Below are 21,006 nucleotides of genomic sequence, written 5' to 3' on the forward strand. Positions count from 1 at the left end.
CATAAAATGAGTTAGGAAGGAGTCCCTCTTTTTCTATTGATTGGAATCGTTTCAGAAGGAATGGTACCAGCTCCTCTTTGTACCTCTGGTAGAATTCAGCTGTGAATCTGTCTGGTCCTGGACTTTTTTTTGGTTAGGAGGCTATTAATTATTGTCTCAATTTCAGAGCCCGTTATTGGTCTATTTAGAGATTCAACTTCTTCCTGGTTTAGTCTTGGGAGGGTGTATATCTTCAGGAATTTATCCATTTCTTCTAGATTTTCTAGTTTATTTGTGTAGAGGTGTTTATAGTATTCTCTGATGGTGGTTTGTATTTCTGTGGGGTCAATGGTGACATCTCCTTTATCATTTTTTATTGCATCTATTTGATTCTTCTCTTTTCTTCTTTATTAGTCTTGCTAGTGGTCTATCAATTTTGCTGATCTTTTCAAAAAAACCAGCTCCTGGATTCATTGATTTTTTGAAGGGTTTTTTGTGTCTCTATCTCCTTCAGTTCTGTTCTGATCTTAGTTATTTCCTGCCTTCTGCTAGCTTTTGAATTTGTTTGCTCTTGCTTCTCTGGTCCTTTTAATTGAGATATTAGGGTGTCGATTTTAGATCTTTCCTGCTTTCTCTCTTGTGGGAATTTACTGCTACAAATTTCCCTCTACACACTGTTTTAAATGTGTCCCAGAGATTCTGCTACATTGTGTCTTTGTTCTCATTGGTTTCAAAGAACATCTTAATTTCTGCCTTCATTTCGTTATTTACCCAGTAATCATTCAGGAGCAGGTTGTTTTGTTTCCATGTAGTTGTGTGGTTTTGAGTGAATTTAATCCTGAGTTCTAATTTGATTACACTGTGGTCTGAGAGACGGTTTGTTGTGATTTCTGCTTTTACATTTGCTGAGGAGTGCTTTACTTCCAAAAGTGTGGTCAATTTTGGAATAAGTACGATGTGGTGCTGAGAAGAATGTATATTCCATTCATTTGGGGTGGAGAGTTCTGTAGATGTCTATTAGGTCTGCTTGATGCAGAGCTGAGCTCAAGTCCTTGTCAACCTTCTGTCTCATTGATCTGTCTAATATTGACAGTGGGGTGTTAAAGTCTCCCATTATTATTGTGTGGGAGTCTAAGTCTCTTTGTAGGTCTCTAAGGACTTGCTTTATGAATCTGGTTGCTACTGTATTGGATGAATATATATTTAGGATAGTAAGCTCTTCTTGTTGAATTGAATTGATCCCTTGACCATTACGTAATGGCCTTCTTTGTCTCTTTTGATCTTTGTTGGTTTAAAGTCTGTTTTATCAGAGACTAGGATTGCAACCCCTGCTTTTTTTTTTTTTTTTCTTTCCATTTGCTTGGTAGATCTTCCTCCATCGCTTTATTTCGAGCCTAAGTGCATCTCTGCATGTGAGATGGGTCTCCTGAATACAGCACACTGATGGGTCTTGACTCTTTATCTAATTTGCCAGTCCGTGTCTTTTAATTGGGGCATTTAGCCCATTTACATTTAAGGTTAGTATTGTTATGTGTGAATTTGATCCTGTCATTATGATGTTAGCTGGTTATTTTGCCCATTAGTTGATGCAGTTTCTTGCTAGTATTGATGATCTTTAGAATTTGGCATGTTTTTACAGTGGCTAGGACCAGTTGTTCCTTTCCGTGTTTAGCGCTTCCTTCAGGAGCTCTTGTAGGGCAGGCCTGGTGGTGACAAAATCTCTCAGCATTTGCTTGTCTGTAAAGGATTGTATTTCCCCTTCACTTATGTAACTTAGTTTGGCTGGATATGAAATTCTGAGTTGAAAATTCTTTTCTTTAAGAATGTTGAATATTGGCCCCCACTGTCTTCTGGCTTGCAGAGTTTCTGCCAAGAGATCCACTGTTAGTCTGACAGGCTTCCCTTTGCAGGAAACCTGACCTTTCTCTCTAGATGCCCTTAACATTTTTTCCTTCATTTCAACCTTGGTGAAACTGGCATTTATGTGTCTTGGGGTTGCTCTTCTCGAGAAGTATCTTTGTGGTGTTCTCTGTATTTCCTGAATTTGAATGTTGGCCTGCCTTGCTAGGTTGGGGAAGTTCTTCTGGATAATATCTTGAAGAGTGTTTTCCAACTTGGTTCCATTCTCCCTGTCATTTTCAGGTACACCAATCAAATGTAGATTTGGTCTTTTCACATAGTACCAAATTTCTTGGAGGCTTTGTTCATTTCTTTTTACTGTTTTTTCTCTAAACTTCTCCTCTCACTTTATTTCATTAATTTGATCTTCAATCACTGATACCCGTTCTTCCACTTGATCTAATTGGCTATTGAAGCTTATGCATGTGTCACGTAGTTCTTGTGTCATGGTTTTCAGTTCTGTCAGGTTATTTAAGGTCTTCTCTACACTGCTTATTCTTGTTAGCCATTCGTCTAATCTTTTTTCAAGGTTTTTAGCTTCCTTGCAATGGATTCGAACTTCCTCCTTTAGCTCAGAGAATTTTGTTATTACCGACCTTCTGGAGCCTACTTCTGTCAGCTCGTCAAAGTCATTCTCCGTCCAGCTTTGTTCCATTGCTGGCGAGGAGCTCCAATCCTTTGGAGGAGAAGAGGTCCTCTGGTTTTTAGAATTTTCAGCTTTTCTGCTCTGGTTTCTCCCCATCTTTGTGGTTTTATCTACCTTTGGTCTTTGATGCTGGTGACCTACAGATGGGGTTTTGGTGTGGAATGTCCTTTTTGTTGATGTTGCTGCTATTCCTTTCTGTTTGTTAGTTTTCCTTCTAAGAGTCAGGTCCCTCAGCTGCAGGTCTGTTGGAGTTTGCTGGAGGTTCACTCCAGATGCTGTTTGCCTGGGTATCACCAGCATAGGCTGCAGAACAGCAAATATTGCAGAACAGCAAATGTTGCTGCCTGATTCTTCCTCTGGAAGCTTCGTCCCAGAGGGGCACCCTCCTGTATGAGGTGTCAGTCGGTCCCTATTGGGAGGTGTCTCCCAGTTAGGCTACATGGGGGTCAGGGACCCACTTGAGGAGGCAGTCTTCTGTCCTTTCTCAGAGCTCAAATGCCATGCTGGGAGAACCACTGCTCTCTTCAGAGCTGCCAGACAGGGATGTTTAAGTCTGCAGAAGTTTCTGCTGCCTTTTGTTCAGCTATGCCCTGCCCCCAGAGTTGGGGTCTACAGAGGCAGCAGGCCTTGCAGAGCTGTGGTGACTCCTCCCAGTTCGAGCTTCCCTGGCCACTTTACCTACTCAAGCCTCAGCAATGGCAGACACCCCTCCCCCTACCAGGCTGCTGCATCACAGGTTGATCTCAGACTGCTGTGCTAGCAGTGAGCAAGGCTCCATGGGCTTGGGACCTGCCAAGCCAGGTGCGGGATATAATCTCCTGGTGTGCCGTTTGCTAAGACCATTGGAAAAGCGCAGTATTTGGGTGGGAGTGTCCTGATTTTCCAGGTACAGTCTGTCACAGCTTCCCTTGGCTAGGAAAGAGAAATCCCCTGACCCCTTGTGCTTCCCCAGTGAGGTGATGCCCCCCCTGCTTTGGCTCGCCCTCCATGGGCTGCACCCACTGTCCAACCAGTCCCAATTAGATGGACCAGGTACCTCAGCTGGAAATGCAGAAATCACCATCTTCTGCGTCAATCACACTGGGAGCTGCAGACCGGAGCTGTCCCTATTCAACCATCTTGGAACGGAATCTCTCATTTTCATTAATTTAAAAGTAAATGTCCACGTGGCAAGTGGCTAGCATAATAGACAGCATAGGCCAAACCATTACCCATTTGTTTCTGTTTTCATAGCATATCACTGTCTGAAATTATCTTTCTCAACTGTTTACAAATTTACAGTTTGTCTTCCCCCATTAGAATGTAGGTTCTGGGACTGGGCATGGTGTCTCACACCTGTAATCCCAACACTTTGGGAGGCCAAGGCAGGCAGATCACCTGAGGACAGGAGTTCAAGACCAACCTGGCCAACATGGTAAAACCCCGTCTCTACTAAAAATATAAAAAAATTAGCTGGGCGTAGTGGTGCACACCTGTAATCCCAACTACTCAGGAGGCTGATGCAGGAGAATCACTTGAACATGGGAGTTAGAGGTTGCGGTGAGCTGAGATTGCACCACTGCACTCTAGCCTGGGCGACAGCGAGACTCCATCTCAAAAAAAAAAAAAAAAAAAGAATGTAGGTTCTACAGGGGAAGGGGCTTGTTTTTTCACTGCTATAATTCTAGCTCCAAAACACACAGTAGGAGGCAATAAATGATAAATGAATAGTAGGAGAAATGACAGACTTTGTAGGCTATTATCTTTACTTTCGTAGTTTGGTTAGATCTTGTATCATACAGCTATTGCCAAATACACTGTGTAACAAAAACAACCCAGAACTCAATAACTTCAAAGAAACATCTTTTAATCTTATAGATGTCTGGGTTACTTTAGGGTTACCTGATGGCCAGCAGACCCCCCAGGCTAGCTCAGCTGTGACCACTTGCACATGTGCAGCTGCCTGGGGGTGGCTAATGAGGTTTGGCGGGACTGGCCCTGCTCCAAAGACCAGGAGCAGGCCTGGGCGTGATGTCCCCAGGGCAATGGCAGAAATATAAGAGGCAGACAGAACCCTCAAGGCCTCTCAAAGCTTAGGCTTGGAACTGAAATGCCACCACTTCTGCCTCATTCTACTAGCCCATGCGAGTCTAAAGCTGAGCCCAAAGGCACAGGGCCCTGCAAAATCACATGATAACTGGTGTGGGCACAGGCAGGAAAGAGGAACTGGGGGCCTTCATGCAATCTACCATTTGGCTTTTTAGTGACTGGAATGGAAACTCAGTCTGACTAGCTCAAGAAAATGATAGATCATTGTAAAGATGTGTGAAGGAGGGAATCTCAGGAGAAGCCGAGGACAGGGGCTGGGCTGGAAACCCCAGGGACTAGAGAGCAGGTGTCAGGCTTAGACAGTTCTGGGAACCTCTGCAATTAGAACTCTTTCCAATATGTCTGGGGGTTTCCCAGTCTCTCTTCCAACTGGCTTCTCTACCCTCTCATCTCCATACCTTCCCTCTTACCTTCTGCTCCTCCTAACTTGGGCTTGAATGTAGCTGATGTGGCCTATCCAGCTCCCAGGTACTTCCGGATTCTTCTGGTCTAGGTCCTTTGGCTGTCTGCCACATTCTCTCCAAATTTCTTGGTTGTGATGGGTTGACACAACTTCTCACACCGGGACCCATCCTAAATTGCTGCCCAGACCACAGATTGGCTCCTCTTAAATTCAGGTTCCTAGCTCTGAGCCAATGAGCTATGGCTGCAGGACGATATAGAACCAAATGTCCCTGAGAATAAGGCAAGCCTCATGGTGGACATGCCCCACAGTCGTGAGCAGCAGAGCAAACGATGTGCCAGTGCCTGCGTATCCCGGATCCCAAAGGCCGAGAGAGTGGTGAAGTACAGGGCCTGGTATCTGTGATTATTGTGTTTGTCTTGCTCCTCTTCGTTTAGGAAACTGTCGTTCCCTAATTCCGTGGTAATTCAGGAGCGGGGGGGTGTCAAACATGGCTCCCATTCCCCTCTCTTCCCCAGCTCTCTAGGGAGTCTGAATCCCAAGCCAGAACACCTAGGGTGGAGCTACTGGAGTCAAGTCCTTCAGAGAGCCGTGGGCTCGGAACACCGCACTGGACCCCTCCTGTGGAGATCCTGACCCCCTCACTTCTGTCTTTTGCAAAGCCTGGTTGTTTTCACTCCCGGCACCCTTTCAACAAGTCTGCATTTTTTATTCAAGTGGGGATAGAGTGATTCTCGTTACTTAGAAGCAAAGAACCCTAAGCAATATTATGTGCATGCTCGGGACAGAGTTTCCTTAGAAGGAAAGAGGCAAAGGATGGAGACAGACATCACGTTTTCAACTGTCCTATTTCTGTATTAGGATGCATGGGTTACAAATTCTCCTTATCTACCAGGGTTGCATTAGGGTCACTTAGGTAGGAAAGAAACATACCAAGACAGATGAGGCTCATCCAAACTCTTCCTTCGTAACTTTGACTTGGGCCAGCATCTGGAGGCACCATTTAAAAAGCTGAGGAGGGCATTGTGTGCCTCCAAAGTTACCCTGAGAAAGGCATAAGAATGCATCACCTTGAGCTGATTTTAAAAAATTAGACAACAAAAATGAGCAATGTTGTATTCAAAAGTGGTGGTGGGCGGGGGAGTTCTCTTTTAAAATATCAATATCATAGAAGACGAAGAAAGGCTGTAGAAATGTTTCAGATTGAAGGCCGCTAAAGAGATGTAAATTTAATGCAATGCCTGGCCTTAGGTTGGATCTTGTACTGGAGGGCAAAAAAAAGAAAATATTGTAAAACCTAGTATTAGGTCAACTGATGAAACTGGAACATGGGCAATCAGTTAAAGTCTTGTATCAATGCACATTTATGCGCTTATGTAAAAGAAGAGCCTTTTTCTTACAAAATACAAATTCAAGTATTTAGGGAGAAAAGGCCATAATATAAGCAACTACTCTCAAATGGCTCAGAAACAAATTGTAGATAGATAGACAGACAGACAGATACAAGCAGACAGAGACAGAAAGTGATCAAATAGGGTGAAATGTCAGTAGGTGAATCTGAGTAAAAGGTGTGTGGCATTCTCTATACTATTTTTATTTTTGCAACTTTTTGTACATTGGAAATCAGTTCCGGCCGGGCGCAGTGGCTCAAGCCTGTAATCCCAGCACTTTGGGAGGCCGAGACGGGCGGATCACGAGGTCAGGAGATCGAGACCATCCTGGCTAACATGGTGAAACCCCATCTCTACTAAAAAATACAAAAAACTAGCCGGGCTAGGTGGCGGGCGCCTGTAGTCCCAGCTACTCGGGAGGCTGAGGCAGGAGAATGGCATAAACCCGGGAGACAGAGCTTGCAGTGAGCTGAGATCCGGCCACTGCACTCCAGCCTGGGCGACAGAGCAAGACTCCGTCTCAAAAAAAAAAAAAAACTCATATGGAATCTAAAGGAATGCTGAATAGTCACAACAGTCTTGGAAAAGAAGACCAAAGTTGGAATACTCACACTTCCTGATTTCCTGATTTCAAAACATGCTACAGAAAGCAAAACAGTGTGGTGCTGGGATAAAGACAGATATATAGACCAGTGTAATAGAATAGAGAGCCCAGAAGTAAAATGTCAAATTATTTTTGAAAAAGGTGCCAAGACCAATCAATGGGGAAAGGACAGTCTCTTCAACAAATGGTGCTGTGAAAATTGGATATGCGATGCAAAAGAATGAAGTTGGACCCTTACCCTATACCATACACAAAAATCAACTCAAAATAAACCGAAGACCTAAATATGGGGAGTAAAACTGCGAAACGCTTAGAAGAAAACATAGGGGAAAAACCTCATGACACTGGATTTGGCAATGATTTCTTGGATTTGACACCAAAAGCACAGGTAACAAAAGTAAAAATAGATATATTGGACGACATCAAAATTTAAAATTTCTGTGAATCAAAGGACATAATTAACAGAGTGAAAGGCAACCTACAGGAGAGAAAATATTTGTAGATCATGTATCTGATAAGGGATTAATATCCAGAATATATAAAGAAGTACTACAATACAACAACAGAAGGAAGAAAAAACGAATAACCCAATTTAAAAATAGGCAAAGGACGTGAATAGACATTCCTCCAAAGAGGATGTAAAAGTGGCCAAAAAGCATACGAAAAGATGCTCAACATCACGAATCATTATGGAAATACAAATCAAAACCATCATGAGATATCATCTCACATCTATTAGGATGGCTACTATTAAAAAAACAAAACATAACAAGTGTTGGTGAGGATGTGGAGAAAGCGGAACCTTGTGTAGGGAAAAGAAAGAAAGATCAGACTGTTACTGTGTCTATGTAGAAAGGGAAGACATAAGAAATCCCGTTTTGACCTGTACTTTGAAAAACTGCTTTGCTGAGATGCTGTTAATTTGTAACTTTGCCCCAGCTATTTTGCCCCAACCCTGTGCTCACAGAAACATGTGTTGTATGGAATCAAGGTTTACGGGATCTAGGGCTGTGCAGGACGTGCCTTGTTAACAAAATGTTTACAAGCAGTATGCTTGGTAAAAGTCATCGCCATTCTCTAGTCTCAATAAACCAGGGGCACAATGTACTGTGAAAAGCCGCAGGGACCTCTGCCTTGGAAAGCCGGATATTGTCCAAGGTTTCTCCCCATGTGATAGTCTGAAATATGACTTCGTGGGATGAGAAAGACCTGACCGTCCCCCAGCCCAACACCCATAAAGGGTCTGTGCCGAGGTGGGTTAGTGAAAGAGGAAGGCCTCTTGCAGTTGAGATAGAGGAAGGTCACTGTCTCCTGCCTGCCCTTGGGAACTAAATGTCTTAGTATAAAACCCGATTGTACATTTGTTCAGTTCTGAGATAGGAGAAAAACTGCCTTATGGTGGGAGGCGAGACATGTTGGCAGCAATGCTGCTTTGTTATTCTTTACTCCACTGAGATGTTTGGGCGGAGAAAAACATAAATCTGGCCTACGTGCACATCCAGGCATAGTACCTCCCCTTGAACTTAATTATGACACAGATTCTTTTGCTCACATGTTTTCTTGCCGCCTTCTCCCCACTATTACCCTGCTCTTCTGCGGCATTCCTCTTGCTGAGATAGTGAAATAATCATCAATAAAAACTGAGGGAACTCAGAGACCGGTGCTGGTTCAGGTTCTTGGTATGCTGAGCACCGGTCTCCTGGGCCCGCTGTTGTTTCTCTATACTTTGTCTCTGTGTCTTATTTCTTTTCTCAGTCTCTCATCTCACCTGACGAGATATACCCACAGGTGTGGAGGGGCAGGCCACCCCTTCAACCTTGTATGTGATTGGTAGCAATATAAAATGGTGCAAGCTCTATAGAAAATAGTATGGAGGCTCCTCAAAAAATTTAAAATAGAATTACCGTATGATCCAGGAATTCCACTTCTAGGTATAATACGGTTTGGCTTTATGTCCCTACCCAAATCTCATGTAAAATTGTAATCCCCACATGTTGGAGGATGGGCCTGGTGGGAGGTGACTGAATCATGGGGTTGTATTTCCCCCTTGTTGTTCTTGTGATAGTGAGTTCTCACGAGATCTGGTTGTTTAAAACTGTGTAGCACCTCCCCCTTCTCTCTCTCGCTCTTGCCACCATATGAAGACATGCTTGCTTCCCCTTCACCCTTCTGCCATGATTATAAGTTTCATGAGGCCCCCCAGCCATGCCTTCTGTACAGCCTGCAGAACTGTGAGTCAATTAAATCTATTTTCTTTATAAATTACCCAGTCTCCGGTAGTTATTTGTAGCAGTGTGAGAATGAACTAATCCAGGGTATATATGCAAAAGAATTGAAAGCAGGATCTCGAAGAGGTATTTGCACACCCATATTACTAGCATGGAGTGAGACCACTGCTTCTCCTGCTGACCTTCCCTTCTTCTCCACCACCCCCTCCCTGTTTCCCTAGTTTATAAGACAGGAGAAAAAGGAGAAGGCGAAAAGTTGGAAAGAAACAGAAATAAGATAAATAGCAGGATGACCTGGGCACTATCACCTGGCCCTGGTGGTTAAAATAATAATAATAATATTAACCCATGACCAAAACTACTTGTGTTATCTGTAAATTACAGACATTTTATGAGAAATCACTGTAAAACTTTTGGTTCTGTTAACTGATGCATGTGGCCCCCAGTCACATTCCCCATGCTTGCTCAATCTATCATGACCCTTTCACGTGGACCCCGTAGAGTCGTAAGCCCTTAAAAGGGCCAGGAATTTCTTTCTCAGGGAGCTTGGCTCTTAAGACACAAGTCTGCCGAAGCTCCCAGTCAAATAAACCTCTTCCTTCTTTAATCCGGTGTCTGATGAGTTTTGTCTGTGACTCGTCCTGCTACAATAGCAGCATTGTTCACAATAGCCAAGAGGTGGAAGCATCCAAAGTGTCCACCTACAGATGAATGAATAAAGAATACAATACATGAATATTCATACAATGGAATATCAGCCTTAAAAAGGAAGGCAAATTCTGACACATACTACAATCTGGATGAAACTTGAGGATATTATGCTAAGTGAAATAGGTCAATCGCAAAATGACAAATACTGCATAATTCCACATTTGAGGCACCTGGAGTAGTCAGTCATTGAGACAGAAAGTAGAATGGTGGTTGCCAGGGGCTGGAGAGGGGCAATGAGGAGTGGTTTGGTTAGAACAGATATCAGTTTGGGAAGATGAAAGTTCTGTAAGTGGATGGTGGTGATGTTTGCACAACAATGTGAATGTACTTAATGTCTTAGAACTATACACTTAAAAATGTTAAGATGGTAAATTTTATGCTGTATGTATTTTGTCATAATTCTACAAAATTAAAGGCAGTTTCATTAGTTCTCTGTTATAACTTGGATGCCAGTTCATGCAGAAAGGGCAATCTCTTCAGGTCTCCCGGGATGGAGTGGTGACCTGGAAGAGAAAGGCAATCGCTTCAGATCTCCCGGGATGGAGTGGTGACCTGGAAGAGAATCCTGTTCACTGGAGCAGGGGGCTGCTCTCTTTTGAAGATGCAGTGGAGGTTTTCTCTTTCTCCACATGAAAGGCAGGAAAGATGACAATGGCAGGGGGTGGGGGGTAGGCAGTGAAGTGCATTCAGCAAACTGTGGAGTTCCATCCAGACCAAGAAATTCTCCTTAAATGAAGTCTGTGGCACAGTTCTGGCTTTCATATCCACTGTCTTCTGTGATGCTCTTGGTAACCAGCAGAGAGGGCAGGGCATGTTGTGTCACATCTGCTTCTCGTGAGTTTAGATCAGGGGTTCTCCACCTCGGCACTATTGTCTTTTGGGGCAGAGGATTCTGTTGTGTGTGGCTGTCCTGTGCATTGTTGGATGTATAGCGGCATCCCTGGTTTCTACCCACTAGATGCTGGTAGCCCTCCCCACCCACCCAGTTGTGACCATCAAAAATGTCTCCCGACATCACCAATGTCCCCTGGGGGGCAGAATCACTCATGTTTCAGAACCATTAGGTTAAAGGTTTTGAGACGCACACAGAGTCTGCACAAACCCAAGTCTTCTAATTCCAGATCTCCCATTCGGCCATGACACCAAGTTATTCTCCACCTAAGGCCCCCTTGACAGCCACTCCCCACCCTTCTCCTCCCTAGAGCAGGACATCAAGGGATGCCTCACTGGGCTTCCTGGCTCTCTGGCTCAAGTGGGTCAGCAAAATGGGAGCCACTGGTGAGAGAGAGGAGGGGAGAAGTGAGAGGGTGGGGTGTGTCTTCACCTGTCCTGGCCTCCATCCCTGCACACCGATGGGGACTATGACAATGAGTTGGCTACACCAGGTTCTGGCATGACCTCTGCCTCCCTCTGCCCAGTGAGGCCTGGAAACAAGGACAGCTCCCACAGCCACTGCCCCTGTCTGCTTCCCACTCCCTCGTCCCTGGCATGGCCCTTGCATGCCTCTATGCATGGACCTTTGATTCATTTATTTCCAATTAAATCCTCTGACTGGGTCATCTGTTCCAGCCTGTTAAAACCATCACCCAAACTTAGGACCAGAACTGAAAGTCAGCAGGTGAACACGCTGATTATCCACACCCTCCCTTCCAGCAAGCTCTCTGCTGCTCTGTTGAATACGTCTCCTCTCTCTGAAAGCCCCCAATCCTGCTCACTAATGCTCTTATGGTGTGCTTCTCCCGCCACCTTGGGTTAAGTTATTTCTGTCCCGTCTTATCTCCTCCACTGGACTTGGGGATTTGGGAGGAAACAAGAAAGGGATTGTATTTCACTCCATGTATATGAAAATGAATTATTTTGTGTTGTTTTCCATTTTTCTTCAATACTTGGATACAAAATTGTATTAAGATATTTTTAGAATTATTTTGAACTTCCACAGTTTTTAGAATAATCTATGAAATTTTCAGTTTTTGAAACTTTCACAGATTTCTTTCTACCTTTTGGATCTCATTGGGGAAGTACTCCAGGCACCTGCAGCATTTAGTCCCATCTGTTGGGGACTAACTGGCTCGCGGCATGTTTTCAAAGCTCTACAGGGGCCAAACAAGATGCTTGGCTTAGTCTAATAAGCTCTCTGGGTGCCCTTGTGCCTGAAAGTACTAACTTTCGGGTATCTTCTTGGACTCCTCAGAACCAAATGGCACCTCACTTCAAATCGTGGTCCACTTGTTAAACTTACTGAGTGCTTGATACATGCCCAGAGTGTGATCCGCACTCGATATGTGGATAATTAATTCAAATGTAATCTGACTTAACATACTCTGTACTCCAACTCTGCAGACAAATTTGTAGTGGAAGGAGTCTGGTGCATGAATAAATAGATACAAATTCAGTATGAAATATGTGTTTCATGACATTTTCGTGGAAAGGAAGTGAGGAAAGTTGGGAGGAGCAGATGTGATGAATATCCAGTTTTTGGGGAGGCCTCAGGGATGCCCGAAAGGAAGTCACTACCCAATCCAGGTAGCCCTGGTCCAGGAGAGGTGAGGAGGAGGGGCTGGGGAGCTAGTGACACAGACAGAGGAGGGCCCATAAGCACACCACAAAGCTGGAGAAAGACAGCAGTTAAAGAAAAGTGGCATAAAGTCAGAAACAAGTCTGAGATGCAATAGTGTCTTGCTCTGTCACCCAGGCTGGAGTTCAGCGGCATGATCATGGCTCACTGCAGCCTCTATCTGCAGTGATGGCTCAAGCAATCCTCCTGCCTCAGCTTCCTGAGTGGCTGGGACCACAGATGCGTGCCACAACGCCCGGGCTGCTCTTGAACTTCTGGGCTCAAGGAATCCTCCCACCTTGGCCTCCCAAAGTGCTGGGATTATAGGTGTCAGCCACCACACCCAGCTAGAATTAGTTTCTTTAAACGCTAGGCACTGAGTAACACAGAATGCCTGAGACATGATCATTGCCCCTAGGAAACTCAGCTGAAAATCCAAGTATGCAAGACTGCCTGGATGCCCAGAAGGCCTAGGAAGGACATCAAGAACCTAAGCCCATAGGCCGGAGTCTGTGAGAGCCAAGAGAGAAGGCTTTCTGGGCAGGGTGACCAAAGTTGTCGCCTGGCAAGCAGGGCAGATCCACACCAGCCTCAGAGGAGCAGGCAGGGCCAGCTGTGCTGCAGGCATCTTCATAGAGAAGACACAGGAAGGGTTTCTGAGGGCAGACGCAGGGAAGGGTGCAGGGCTGATTCTGAGTCAAGGGCCACCTTCTCTCTGCCCTGCTCATATGTACCACTTATGTTATCCAGAGCGAAGCAGTGAACAGTGTAGGGCTGTGGCTGGTGGCTGCAGTGAGGCCAAAGACCTCAGTCCTGTGGAAACCTCTCTGATCCTCCAGAGACCTCAGGGGCACAAATAAAGCAATCCAACGTACAGGGAAGACAGACATGGAAAAAGTATGTTTGGGTTTTTAGAGACTGTATTAGTCCATTCTTGCATCACTATACACAAATACCTGAGATTGGGTAATTTATAAAGAAAAGAGGTTTAATTGGCTCATGGTTCTGCAAGCTGCACAGGAAGCATGGTGCTGGCATCTGCTCGGCTTCTGGTGAAGCCTCAGGGAGCTTTCACTCAAGGTGGAAGGCAAAGGGGGAGCAGGCACTTCACATGGTGAAAGCAGGCTCAAGGTGGGGGGAGGTGCCACATACTTTTCAACAACTAGATTTCATGTGAACTCCAAGCGAGAGCTCACTTATCACCAAAGGGATGGCCCAAGCCGTTCATGAGGCATCTGCCTCCGTGATCCAAACACCTCCCAGCAGTCCCACCTCCCACATCAGGGATTACATTTCAACATGGGATCTGGGTGGGGATAAATATCCCAACTATATCAGGGACCATCTCAAAAAAGTGTCCCAGAAGAGCAGGGGTTGGAAGAAAAGGAGTTTTGTGTGAATGTGAGCAGTGCCTTCATGAACATGGAATGTGGGGCCATCCTGGAATAGGTAACCCTCAGCCACACACACAAGAACACACCCAAGTGCGTGTGCACACACATGCACAGCCACATGATGGCTTTACATCCCATCTCAATAGCCTGTCCTGAATCCCTTCTTTTGGAAGCAGGAGCTATATCTATCTTTAGCGTTCCTGTAAATACCACAGCACTCAGGACACTGCATGAAACCCAGTGTCTTCTAGAGCAGTTGGTAACTGTCATTAAAGATGGTCTTCCCTAATGTGGGCAGAGGAAGCCAGTCCAGTGGCCGGCAAGGTACACATGCAGGTGTACAGGTAATGGTGTTGAGTCAGATTTCTCTGGTTGCTATGGTTTCAAGGTCACTGGATGGTAACTAGGCAGCTTTGCCGGTACCTTGTCCCTGTGCTTTCCCTCAAACTCTAAACTGACCTGAGAAACCCCTAACCTGACATGCAACTAGTCCTCTATGCTATATTTCCAGTTGCCATCTTGGACACCTCTACCTACATTTTGCAGACACAGCGATGTGTCCCAAACTGCAGTCTTGTTCCCTTGCAAACATGCCCTCCACTTGCATCCCTTCCTCATCATTCACTGTGCTGCCCAAACTACAAGCATGAGCATTTGCCTTTTATCCTCCATTCTGGCTCTCTGTCGCGTCGGCGATCCTTCCCCGTTGCTGTGGAGATGCTTCCCCGGCACATACCTGAACCATAGCTGGATGCTGATTGCTCTTTCTGCCTCCTGCTTTTACTCCCACCCTCACCTCCTTCTCCACACTCCTACCACCGATGTCTTCTAAAATGCAAATGTGAGTACCTCACTCCCCACGTCAGTATCTGTCAGTGACCCTGAAATGCATTCAAAAAGAAGTACAATATCTTGGCAAGGTCTACCAGTCTTAATTCAGCGTCGTCGTTCCTTCAGTCTCATCTCTGGCCATAACAAAACGTCCTGTGCAGTGCTCTGTCATGCTTCCAAGCCTGACCCCCCTCATCCCAGTCCTGCAGACTTGTCACATGTCATGTCCTTCTGACTGCTGGTTTTCTTCTGTTTCCATGCAAGCATGTGAATTGCTTGAGGACAAGGGTAGTGCCTTGTTCATCATGAAATTTCTGGCATCATGCTTTGCACATAATAGTTATCCAACAAATGTGGGTCGAATGAATGAATTGTATGCAACACCGGATCAGGAGCTATGATCCAAGTATTTTGGTGGCATAGGCTTGTCTCAGAGAAGCCTCTAATCCTCCCTAAGAGTTCATGGCCATAAACCAATAGTTTCAGAGCTACCCTTTTTTGATATGGATATATCTTGGGCTTATTAAATTGAAAGCATATATTTTATTTTTAAAATGTTATTAAATTAACTAGGGGCATCGCTCCATCCTCAAAATTGTTTTGGAGACACCATTAACCCACCTAAATTATTAATTAAAAAGCCATTTATTCCGCACAAATAGCTGTTTGAGGCTGTCCTGCTTACCTAAGAGCCCACAGACAGTCAGACACCCGCAAACACAACTTACTTTCTGGACCTCCCACAACATTCCTCACTTTAGATCTTTTTTGTCTTATCCCCTGTCTTTCAGCTTTCCCATTGCAGAACTGTTCAGAATAATCGAAAATGCTCTGCCTGGCAACTTCCAAGAACAAAACCCCAGGGACAAAGAGAACGCGATGATTTTTAAGCTGCCAGTTAAGATGCAGCTCCTTCATCATCACAGGTGAAGCACCAATGCCTCTCGCACGTGAAATCCGTACACTCCTAGAGTCTTACTACCTAATGCATTTCCGCAATCCGGGACGCCTATCATTAGCGTCTCCACTAGTTCTGGGCACGAGGTGGACTGCGGAAGTACTGTATTAAAAAGTTAACGTTTTTCCCTGGGACACCCTCTCCTCACAGCTATTAACGAGGTGACAGAAATCAGGTGACTCCCAGTCATCATGCAGAGGTTTCCTCACCATTTACGATCCAGTCAAATTAAACAATAAAAACAAAATCCTATTGGCGCAGCGGCCACCAAGTCTTCGAGGCCTGGCCTCGGTGGGCGGGGCCGAGGCCGGAGGAGAGGGGGCTGCACGAGTGGGCGTAACCTCGCGGAAGGAGCTGCGGAGGGCGGGGCCAACGGGGAGCGGCGGGGCTGTCGGGTGGGTGGGACCTCGCCGGAAGAGCTGCGGAGGGCGGGACCAACCAGGAAAGGGCGGGGCTGTCGGGTAGGCGGGACCTTACGAGAGAAACTGCGGAGGGCGGGACCAACTAGGGAGGGGCGGGCCTGTCGGATGGGCGGGACCTCGAGGGAGGATCTACGGAAGGTGGAGCTGGTGAGGGGATGGGCTGGTCAAGAGGAGGAGCGGATCGAGGGGAGGGGCTGGTCGAGGGGAGGGGTTGGCCGAGGGGAGGGGTTGGCCGAGGGGAGGAGCCGGTCGAGAGGAGGGGCCGGTCGAGGGGAGGGGCCGGTCGAGGCGAAGGACTGGTCGAGGGGAGGGGAAGGGCTGGTCGAGGGGAGGGGAGAGGTTGGGGGCTAGTTGAGGGGAGAGGTTGAGGGGAGGAGAGGGGAGGCGAGGGGAAGGGAGGAGAGGGGAGGCGAGGGGAGGGGAGGGGAAAGGAGAGGGAGGGGAGGGGAGGCGGGGCTTAGCGGGGTCCCGCGAAACAGCCGCTCGCTCGGTTGCCGGGCCTCTCTGTGCGCCTCAGTGCAAAGCGTGCGGGACACTCTTGACTGCAGCGAGACGTGCGGCGGTGAGGGGGCGAAGCCAGGAGGCCACGGTTCACGCCTCGCCGGCTGCAGAAGTTGTTGCCATACATTTCAAATATGCATTTCCTACGTCTCAGGCTCTGTCTTGCGCCTCCACAGCGGGCCACGGCCCTATCACCGCAATCGCAGCCACACGCTCCCTCCCCTGACTTGACTTCACTCGGCTCTGCTCTGCGGCCAGCCCCGTGCCCTGAGGCCGCGGCCTGCCTTAGGCCGACTCGCAGCGACTCGCGACTGAGAGCGCGGGTGTCAACCGGTCGCGCGGAGAGGGTGGGAGTAGCGGGGAGCGTTAGGGCACGTGGGGGCGCGTCGACCAATGGCAGGGCGCTGTTGAGGGCAGCGGGGCGGGCCCGGGCGCGGGGGCGGGGCGAGAGGCGAGCGGGCGGGGCGGGGCGGCCGGCGGGGGTGGGGAGGGGCGGGGCGGGCCGGCCGGGGGAGGGGCGGAGAGACGCCGCCGCCGCTGCCGCCGCCGCCGCCGCCGCCGCGGCTGCCGCAGCCTTTGGGAGCCTGGAAAAGGGGAAGCGAGAGCGAGCGAACGACTCAGTCCCCGGGCGGCGGCGGCGGCGGCGGCGGCGGCGGCCGCGGGGGCGCGACGGCCGGGGTGGGGGCGCTGCTGCTGCGGGGGCAGGCGGCGGCAGGGGCGGCGGCGGCGGAGGTGGCCCGCTCCAGCCATGCCGAATAAAAACAAGAAGGAGAAAGTGAGTCCGGGCCCGGCCGCGGGACGGAGGTAGCGGGGAGGGACTGCCGCGGGAGGGCGCGACGGCACCGGGGTCCTGCGCCCGGGCCCGGGCTCAGCCTCCCCGCCCGACACCGCGGGCTCCCGGTCCCCGAGGGTGGCGGGGCCAGGCATCCCCTGGCTTCTCTCGCCCTCAAGCCTGGTGGGGGCGGGGAGCCCGGGGATCGCGCCGGAGCCGCGGGGACCTTCGTGACGGGCTGGGGTTGAGCGTGGAGGGAGGGCGCGGCCCGGGGAGAGGGTCGGAAGGGCGCCTGTCCCCGACAGCGCGCCATGGGCCTGGGCGGGCAGGTGCGGCCGCCAAGGGGTTTCGCAGCCTCGCAGTCTCCCGGAAAGGAGCTTCAGGGGTGGGGGCTGTAGACTCCTGGGGAGGAACCCCTGGACGGGGGAAAGGGAGTGGGAAGGGACCCCGCTGAAAGCTGGTAAGGAATTCTGTGCCGCCCCGGAGGGACGCTCTGAGGCTCTCAAACACTATTATTATCCTGGGTGGCGGCGGCGGTGAGGGCTGCGAGCAAGGGTGCTGCGTTTGCATTCGAGGGGGGCGGGTATGTTTCTGCTTCAGGTGGAGCTCTGTAGCGTTTCATTATCATCCCAGAAATCCTCACTCATAGGGTTTAGGGTGGGAAGGAAGAAAGAGATGTGGTATGGATCTCAAAATGCCAGAAGCACTGTGTAAAATTGGATATATCTGTTTTCTGCTTGAAGTTTTCAACCTCAAATGCAGATAAAACGAAAGGAATCTGAATGGGGGGTAGGGGGCATAGCACTGTTGGAATCCTAAACAGTGTGATATAGAATTTTCTGATGGGATGAATTAAAAATATCAGAAGCTCTAGTTAAGTTGTATAAATCAATTTTAAAATTGCATTTGGCTTATCTGATGTTTACCTGTCTAAAAAGTGAGAAGACTAATTGCCTTTGCTTGATGTTTACCAGGAATCACCAAAAGCAGGGAAGAGTGGAAAAAGTTCAAAAGAAGGACAAGACACAGTAGAATCAGAGGTAACTGTCATCACATATTGACTTTGTATTTCATACACAGCTTTTAACTTAAGGTAGAAAAACTGAGAGTGATAAAGCCTAGAATCTTCTAAATGCTTCTCTCTGTGAGGTTGTTTTTTTTTTTTTTTTGTGGTGTCTTTCATAACCCTCAATTTTAGTTGTTTAGGTATTTACTGTTTTGCTTTGGAAAACTATTAATGATTTTATGAAAATTGTGCTTGCCTATGGAGTTGGTTTGTGGGTCTTTTGGGGGGTATTTTGTTTGTTTGTTTTTGAGACGGGGTCTCACTTTGTCACCCAGGCTGGAGTGCAGTGGCTCAATCTCTGCTCACTGCTACCCCTCGCCTCCCAGGCTCAAGTGATCCTCTTACCTCAGCCTCCCAAGTAGCTGAGACCACAGGCATGTGCCACCACATGCAGCTAATTTTTTTTTTTTTTTAATGGAGTCTCACTCTGCCACCCAGGCTAGAGTGCAGTGGCTCGATCTCGGCTCACTGCAACTTCTGCCTCCTGAGTTCAAGCGATTCTCCTGCCTCAGCCTCCTGAGTAGCTGGAATTACTGGTGCCTGCCACCATGCCCTGCTAATTTTGTATTTTTATTAGAGATGGGGTTTCACCATGTTGGTCAGGCTGGTCTTGAACTCCTGACCTCGTGACCCGCCCGCCTCAGCCTCCCAAAGTGCTGGAGTTATAGGCCTGAACCACTGTGCCCAGCCTGGAACTGGTATTTTTAAGTTCATTTCCCACACCTCAAACCCAGCAGCCCTCCTGTTGGTGTTATGGGGTCTATGGTGGGTGTTACTATGTTGCTTTTAGCTTTAGGGTCATCCCCCTCCCACCGCCACTTGTTTGCAAGCTGCCAGGCGACTCAGTGGTTGGTTCTTTTTCTTCCATCACCTTTGTTTTCCTTCATACTATCTCTGCTGCTGACATCCTGGGCTAGCTCCCTATTTCTGTTGATGATTCCTTGGCCTCTTTCCCCCGTAATATTGGTATTTGAAAAATTTACCTAATTTTGATATGTTATTGTTGTTCACATTCTGTGTGTGTGTGTGCGCGCCTGCGTGGGTGCGCGTGCGTGCATTGGCCACTTGTGAATTTCTTTGCTTCTTGGCTTTGGCCTCCTTGAGGAACAGCTGGAATGCCAAGTGAGGACTGCATCTACTTGAACAAGGTGGATACTGTTCCTTCACACCGTGAAGTGCCTTCAGAGGATTTGCAGAGTCACCACTTTCCTTTGCCTTTTCTTCCTTGTGACTTACTGTTGAACTGGAGCACCTGGGGCAAGGGTTCAGGAGCTCCGCCTTTGAATCCATGGGTAGCAGATAATTGGCTTAATAGAGTGTCATTTCTCCAGAGCTGGATCATTGAGGTCCCAGTCTTATCACAAACGACATTTATTTGCCAGTGTCAGACTTCCTCCTTTAAGCCAAATTAGAATGAGTTCAGTTCTGTCTGGGAAGCACAGTGAACTGGCGATGATCTGCAGTGGACTTTTTTTTAGCTCTGCGTTCTCTCTTTTCTATCATTTGGTGTATTCTGAACCTCCCTCCTCTTCGGCAGGTGGTTTATTCCAGCAAATCTGTTGCCCTCCCCAAAGCAAAAAGCAGAAATCCAAAAGGTTCCTTAAATGTCAATAGTTAGGATCATTTGTGCCAGTCTGTCCCTCCCTGTCTTTATAGCAGACAACCAAGGTTTACTATGCCATGCTTGGATTTGACTTAAGGCTTATTTCTTCCCTGTCACCCTTTTGACTAAATTCATTTAGATGAAGACGAAACGTAGGCACTTTATGGAGGTGTATGCTATATGCCTTTTTTTTTTTTTTTTGGTCTTTTGATCTTTCATTAAAACTACTAAGATTTCTTCTCCCCAGAACTTTCTTGCTAACGTACCTATATCCTCTTACTTTAGGGATATTCCTTATACAAAGGAGCATCAATATGTATATTTCATTTATTCCTATTTTTAGTGGGAAGATCCTGGCTGTAAGGATGAATAATGTTAAGTTTAAACCTGAAAAGTCTGTCAGTAACTCAAAGATACCAAAACCACTGCTATGTGAAATGTGTGTTTTGAAAGCAGTTTGCCAGCCATGTAAGACCTGCGGTGTAGCCTGCAGTGCCTGAGTATGATGCCCCACTTGTCTTTTTGTATTTTTTCTAGTGCTACTGTCTTAAGAGCTGGAACTACAGAGCTTGAAATTACCACTGAAAAATACTGAAATGTTGGGCCCTTCACGGCTTCCTCATAAGGATACCAGAGGCATATTAAGCTTGACACTTGGCAGATCACTGTGTAAATTGTTTTTCAGGAATACAAACTGGGACACTTCTGTTCATTTGACCTTTGAGTTAACCCTTAACTTTTTTATTATTGTTTTTTTTCCCCTCAGTCTTCAGCTGACTGCTTCACTTCTAGTTCCACCCACTTACCAAATATGATTGATTCATGCAGGTGAATTAAACCATTATTGCACACTTTTTCCCTCTCCTCTCTTTCAGTATTACTCTTAACTTAAATATTTTAACCTGAACGGTTTAAATAGGCTTGACATTCCCATGCTGCTTTCAAGCCCTTTTATT

The 21,006-nt window shown here is 47.2% G+C and overlaps 1 protein-coding gene across 4 annotated transcripts in view; it reads left to right on the forward strand.

Annotated features, from left to right (window-relative positions):
- The first annotated feature begins 17,168 nt into the window (after nt 1-17,168).
- The window catches only part of PPP2R5C (protein phosphatase 2 regulatory subunit B'gamma), a 168,760-nt gene continuing 164,922 nt past the window's right edge, over nt 17,169-21,006 (forward strand). For 2 of the 4 annotated variants that reach the window (XM_010353637.2, XM_010353638.2), the window contains exons 1-2: nt 17,169-17,384; nt 18,356-18,421. In XM_010353637.2, coding sequence (XP_010351939.1) covers nt 17,358-17,384; nt 18,356-18,421 — 93 coding nt within the window. In that variant the 5' untranslated portion in view covers nt 17,169-17,357. The remainder of the gene's footprint in view (nt 17,385-18,355; nt 18,422-21,006) is intronic. The other 2 variants (XM_030931400.1, XM_030931402.1) reach the window with 2 other exon arrangements.

The sequence above is a fragment of the Rhinopithecus roxellana genome, chromosome 5 (genome assembly GCF_007565055.1).
Source record: "Rhinopithecus roxellana isolate Shanxi Qingling chromosome 5, ASM756505v1, whole genome shotgun sequence".
In the NCBI taxonomy this organism is placed as follows: domain Eukaryota; kingdom Metazoa; phylum Chordata; class Mammalia; order Primates; family Cercopithecidae; genus Rhinopithecus; species Rhinopithecus roxellana.